The 6,636-nt window shown below is 44.2% G+C and overlaps 1 protein-coding gene across 1 annotated transcript in view; it reads left to right on the top strand.

The window, feature by feature from the left end:
• Nucleotides 1-2,401: 2,401 nt before the first annotated feature.
• CPE (carboxypeptidase E) overlaps nucleotides 2,402-6,636 on the top strand; it is a 106,607-nt gene continuing 102,372 nt past the window's right edge. The window contains exon 1 of the mRNA XM_070608287.1: nucleotides 2,402-2,920. Within this exon, the coding sequence (XP_070464388.1) occupies nucleotides 2,614-2,920 (307 nt within the window). The 5' untranslated portion in view covers nucleotides 2,402-2,613. The remainder of the gene's footprint in view (nucleotides 2,921-6,636) is intronic.

Genomic DNA, 6,636 nt, shown 5'->3' with positions numbered 1-6,636 from the left:
TATGGTGATGGACAAAAATTAGACTATTGGTGGTGAACATGATGCAGCCTATACAGAAAGTGATAAATAATAATGTACACCTGAAATTACGCAATGTTATAAACAATTATGACCTCAATAAGATAACTGAAAGAAAATGAAATACCTGGTATTCTTGTTACTTCCTGGAACCCATCGCAGACATACTGCATTGCTGGGGGCTTGGGAGACTGCACATTTTACAAACTCTCTAGATGATTCTGCTGCACGTGAACGAATAATGCAATCCAAACTTTCATTTTATAGATAAGGGAAACCACTTCTAAGACGCAGAGTTCCCGCTCAGGCGAGGCCACGTAGCCGGTAGTATTCCACCCATTTAAAAAAAGTAAAAAACAACCCATAAAAATGAGATTTGGGAGAAAATAGAAAACACACCCTTTATTTAAAGAGATAGCTGAAGGGCAACACAGGACTTCAATGAATAATATGTTATGTGTGTAGTTACTAGTCCATATGCCCCACCTAGCCACAAATTAGCACGGGGACCTTAAATTGCTAACGTGAAAATCTTAAGCTCCCACTTCTGAAGTTACTGGTTTTAGCTACTCTGTTTTCTTTTTCTAGGTTTCCAACATTGCTCTTTTGGGTATGATTTTAGAAATGTAATTATAACTCTGGTTTCAAACTTCTGGGCGATGTAATCAAACACAGACTGGTCATAGTGGAAAATATACAGCTCTTAGCTCTGTCTACATTGACAAGGAACATGGCTGGATCCGAATTGAAGTGAGTGGCATGTCTTTATAGTGGCAGCTTTCCCCCCAATTCCGAAACAGGAAGACCCATGCTGCTGAGGGAAGTGGAGATAGTCAGAGGGGTTTGGAACCAGCTTCTCCAGCAACCTGGTTTTTTTTTTTTAATTTTTAAATTTTAATTTTTATTGAGGAAGATTAGCCCTGAGCTAACATCCGCCACCAATCCCCCTCTTTTTACTGAGGAAGATTGGCCCTGAGCTAACACCCATGCCCCTCTTCCTTTGTTTTATGTGTGGGACGCCTGCCACAGCATGGCTTGATGGGAGGTGTGTATGTCCCTGCCCGGGATCCGAACCCGGGAACTGGGCCACTGAAGTGGAAGGTCCGAACTTAACCCGTATGCCATCTGGCCAGACCCCAGCAACCTTTTTTTTTTATCCAGTAAAATCATTTAAATATCTGAATCCTTTGCCAGGAGAAAGTTCTCATTTAGTGCAATGCATTGTTAGACAGGCGGAGAAAGAGAAAGTTTAGAAAGAAAACGTCCAACGTGAAAAATTACCCGCACGGTGTCCAGTTTTTCCGCTTGGTTGGAATACCCAATGGATTGATTACTTATTTAGATTTGAGCTGTTCTTGAATCCAAATGGCAACCTCTTCAGAATAACATCTGCTCTGGAGTTGCTCCAGGAATATAAATCCCATCTAAAGGCTGGGTATTTAAAGCTGTAAATGATTTTATATTTTTACAATAACTTTGCAGTTATTGTATCTGCATGGAGCTCTCTCTCAAGATCAGAGTTGTTTTTTTTTTCTATAACAGGATTTAATCTTTTGATTTTATTTTTTCTTGGAAGAAGATTCTACAGCCTCAATCGAGCCTTCAGATGACTACAGTCCTGGCCAACATCTTGGTTACAACCTGATAAGCTCCCCTGAGCCAGAACCACCCAGATAAGCTGCACCTGAAAGATCTAATCTTAATACCAACCTGCATCCTTTGTCTAGGCAGCCTCAGAGTTGAACTTAATTTTCCCCAGGGGTGCTACAGAAGGGATTGGTGGAGGCACTGCCACGTGACATTGACTTAGCTTTTAAATTTTTTTCCCGGAAGAATCCAGGAATGTGCATAAATACAATTAAAGACAGTATCTACAAATTGACAGAATGCATTTTTATTCCCCTAAACCTCTAACCCAAAATGCATGATGGTCTGTTTTCCAGTCAGACCTTGAAATAAATGAAAACCCACCCTTGGGTTTGTATTTGGACTATCCATACAGTTATTAAAGATAGATCATGGGGAGAAGGCAAGCGACTGCCTGTACGTTGTTGTTTTTTTTCCCTGGAATCTTCTCCAATTCTTGATGCATGGAGAAGAAAACCCTGGTCGGCTTAGAATAGATGCCGCTTTAAAAGGCTCCACTAACAATCCAAGAGTATCTTTTCCACACGCAATGTCATGGGTCTGTCAATGTCAACAACCTTCCCAAACCCAGACCGTAGCTGTCATTTCACCTGCCTCCTCCCCGGCGCCATTCGGCTTTTCACGTGGTTCTGAGCCAACGAATAACGCCCGCAGCCCTGCGCATCCCCGCCGCTCGCTCGGCTGCCGGGCGCCGGCCCCTGCTCGCAGTGGTTTCTCCTGCAGCTCCCCTGGGCTCGGCGGCCAGTAGTGCAGCCCGCCGGCCGCCGCTTCGCCCCTCTCCTCTGGGTGGCCCCCGCGCGCGGGCTGACGCTCATTCGGCGGGGAAGGCGAGGCGCGCGGAGGCTGGTGCGGAGCTGGTGGCCTCCCCGCAGCTCCAGCCAGCTCAGTCCCGGAGCCGGGCAGACAAAAGAGCCGCCGGCGCAGGCGGGCACGGGCGGCGGCGGGGCGATGGCTGGGCGCGGAGGCCGGGCGCTGCTGGCGCTGTGCGGGGCGCTGGCCGCCTGCGGGTGGCTGCTGGGCGCCGGAGCCCAGGAGCCCGGGGCCCCCGCGGCGGGCATGAGGCGGCGCCGGCGGCTGCAGCAGGAGGACGGCATCTCCTTCGAGTACCACCGCTACCCCGAGCTGCGCGAGGCGCTGGTGTCCGTGTGGCTTCAGTGCACCGCCATCAGCAGGATCTACACGGTGGGGCGCAGCTTCGAGGGCCGGGAGCTCCTGGTCATCGAGCTGTCCGACAACCCCGGGGTCCACGAGCCTGGTAAGGGCGCTGCACCCTGCCATCCCTGAGGGGCGTCTTGGAGGGCCACAGGGGGTTGGACTGGTGGCGTGGGGTTAGGAGGGAAAGGTGGGCAAAGGGGTGCCTTCTGGCAAAGGGCGTCTGGGGTGGAAGGTGGGAGGTGGAGGGAGGGATGGAGATGGGGATGAACCTGACCTAGAACTCTGCGGATTGCCAGGTCCCAATCTCTGGGGCCTCCCCCACTCCTCGTCGCAGCTCTAAGCCTTCCCCCAGTCCTTAGGCCACCGTTTGGTCAGGAAAGGCCAGAGAGGCTGGAGAGGGGGAGGTGGGAGCACGGAGCGAGCAAGTCTGCGCGCCCGCAAACCCGGCGGTCACTCTCACTGTGCTGTCTCAAAACCCAGAGGGAATAACAGTGAACCCTCAAGAAGGAAGTTGACCTTCCTTTGCAGACGGGAGTAGAAAGATGAGGTGCAGAAGGCAGGGACTTAGAGGAGAGAGGGAGTCATTTATCATTTGTTTCCCAGTTTCCAGAAGCCCAGCTTACTGGGTCTTGCGGGCTCTGCATACCCATGTCTACCTGGACGTGCGTATTGGGTGAACGCTCTGCTGTGGATGCTCAGGGGATGTTGAGGATATTTGCCTCATTGGGTGGTGGTGTGTGCAGACACGTAGGTCCTCCTCCGGGGGTGGCAAAGTGGCCTCTGAAAGACATTTCGATTTTGAAACTGCACACGGTCTTTCTAAGGAAAAAGGAATATTCCATTTTCTCTGCTTTCACCACTTGAGATGAGTAGTTTGTGACCAGGTTTTTATTTCAACTGATGTTCCCATATAGCCATCTTACCCATCTTCCTCCTGAGTATAAGACACGTTTTAATTTATGTTAAATATGATTCATTTAGTATTAATAAAGAGGTATTCTTTAAAATGTCCTTGAGGCTTTTTTCCTTATGTTTCTGCTCTTTAAAAATGATAGCACTCTTAAGGCCTGGTTTTCTGATAGTAAAGGTATGTTAAAGTAATCTGGACTAATATCAGCATGGGATGCTTAATTTTTTTTTAACGACCAAGAAAGCAAGAATATAAGCTAAAAATTCTTAACGTAGGGCTAGAATAGTTTTCTAATGATATTTAGGAATCAAACTGAGAAGGGATTAAAAGAGGTGATCAGCAGAGACACTTTGATCTTCAAATGGAGAGCGTATGGGTTGATCAATAATAAATCTTCAAACAGGAAACATTTCTTACCTTCCGATAATATAAGTAAGAAGGTTTGTATAAGTTTGCTATCAAAACCCTAAAATCAGATCCTAGAAAACAGTTTATATAGTGAAGTCTAGCAGGATTCAGTATGTGAATTGGAAATTTTGAAAAAAATAGTTTCATACTGTTATCTGAAGATAAAGAAAAATTTAAAATGTGACGACTCATTTTCAATTATTTCAAATAACCAAAGTCAAGACACCCTAGGCATAGATAAAGCTAATCTAAATATTTGTGATTCGCCTACTTCTACTTAATTAAAACCTTCTGTTATTCCACTTTTTGTAGATTGCACCTCAGAATTTGTTACATTGTTTCTTCAAGGGGATTATGTGCAAGCTAATGTTAACTTATTGTTGCCTTATTTCAAGTTTAGAAATGAAATTCCAAAGTGATATTACCGTTATAATGCGGCATACTTTTGAAAATGAAAACAATAATTCTTTTGCTTGACTATCTGGAATGTATAGTCCATCAAGATTTCCAGATCCCTCTTGACTGCAAGCTCTGTGAGGTGGGGCTGTGTCTCTAGCCCCTAGCCTGGATCTGGCACACTGCAGGCGCTCAGTACACGTTGTGGAAAAAATGAATTAGTCATCTGCTGAATAACACAATGTTTTAAAGTAAAATGTTTCATTCCTCATAAACACAAAATATACAGATTTAGATTTAGTTCGTTTTACGAATGTGAACTCAGAAATGTTTTACATTATGTACTTTATAATTCCTTGTTAAATGAAGGGAACTTTAAGTTCATGGTATTACTCAATAATAGAATAGAAAATGTCTATTCATTGTGCTTTTAAAGGTAGAATTAAACTACGAACCAACACTAAAAAACCACAAAGGTGATTTCCCTCTCCATCACCTTTTTTTTTTTCCCCATGAGAAAGATAGATTGGCCCTAAACTAACATCTGCTGCCAATCTTCCTCTTTTTGCTCGAGGAAGATTGTCGCTGAGCTAAAATCTGTGCCAGTCTACCTCTATTTTATGTGGGATGCCACCACAGCATGGCTTGATGAGCGGTGCTAGGTCCACGCCCAGGATCCGAACCTGCAAACCCTGGGCCACCCAAGTGGAGCGTGTAAACTTAACCACTATGCCACCTGGCTGGCCCCTCTATCACCTTTTAAGAGGAGATAAGTAGGTTAGGAATCTTCAGGGAACTAGTATTAAAAAACAAAGTTCAATGGAGTAAATTTTAAATATCTTATTGGTTGTGTTCACCGATTCATAAATCGGGCATCCAATCTAACAGAGAGAAAGGAGCTTCGACTTGCTGTGCAAAAATGAAAGACTTCTATAGGCAGAAGGGAGCAGGAACAAGGAAGTTACACCAGGCAAAAAAGACGGCTTGGCTATTGCAAGGTCACTTTCCTTTAGGGGATGGCAGGGGTCTACCTGCAGATCCCCTAGCTAGTGCTGATCAGGCGATTCCTGATTGACTGGTTTAAGAGTCCATTTCTGGGAGAGCAGAAACTGTAATTAAGTCTTGGTTTGGTGGCGTGAGGCTTAGCACAAGCAACTCCATTTTGGGCTTGTTGTATGGTTTTTAATTCTAGTAAACAGAGAGCTCTGCTCAGCATATAAATTTGATGGTACTTGTATGAATTAACTTTTTAGGAAGTTTTAGATAAAAGAAAATGTTCACCATTTTTACACGGCCTTCAAATTTCTTTTAGATTAAAATGTTTTAAGAAATGATAAAGGAATATCCATACTTACTCTGAGGAAGAAATGGATGCATTCAGTGTTTTTGAGCACATGTACACTCTAGGTGGACCAGGGTCAATGGGCTGTGCAGGGACACACAAGATGGGCCTTGCCCTCGGGGAATTGCACATAGGGAGCGTGAAGGATAGTATAAAGGTGTGTAGTGCTGCAGGAATGGTGTGGGAGGACTGGAGAAAGGAGACTAGGGACATTCAGTCAGGGGGATTTGGTTTTTGAAGAATGGATGACAAGAAGGCAGGAAATGTACAGAATATTGAAATTTACCAGAAAATTGAAATTTACAGAATATTGAAATATTGTAGCTCCTATAGATGTAGGTTTTAACAGAGCCCTCTGCCTTTGGAAAAGAGTGACTGTCTTAACAATTTTCACCTTATAAGTACCTTTTATTTGTTTGAAATAATATTTCTGATTAAGTTAGTAGGAAATAATATTTAGCTCAAAAAATTCATTTACTTAACTAAAACTATGATGAAGTTGCCCATATTCATTTTATCTTCCAGCAAGAGAGAGATGTCAAGTTTGTCAGTTTTCTTAATCTAAATTCTTTTTCTGAACTTTAAGAAAAGTGTAGCTAATGTCTAAGGATTTAGTTGTCATAGTAGAAGAACTCTCCCCAAACAAAACAACATATACAGATAAAACCTTTCCCTGTGGTAGAACCAGCGAGTAGGAGGTTTACTTGGTTAGATTAGCAGAGTATGGATAGGTGTTCCTTGATACCACCAGCTCTCTTCC

Source organism: Equus przewalskii, chromosome 2, assembly GCF_037783145.1.
Source record: "Equus przewalskii isolate Varuska chromosome 2, EquPr2, whole genome shotgun sequence".
Classification (NCBI taxonomy): domain Eukaryota; kingdom Metazoa; phylum Chordata; class Mammalia; order Perissodactyla; family Equidae; genus Equus; species Equus przewalskii.
This window is presented reverse-complemented; position numbering and strand designations above follow the sequence as displayed.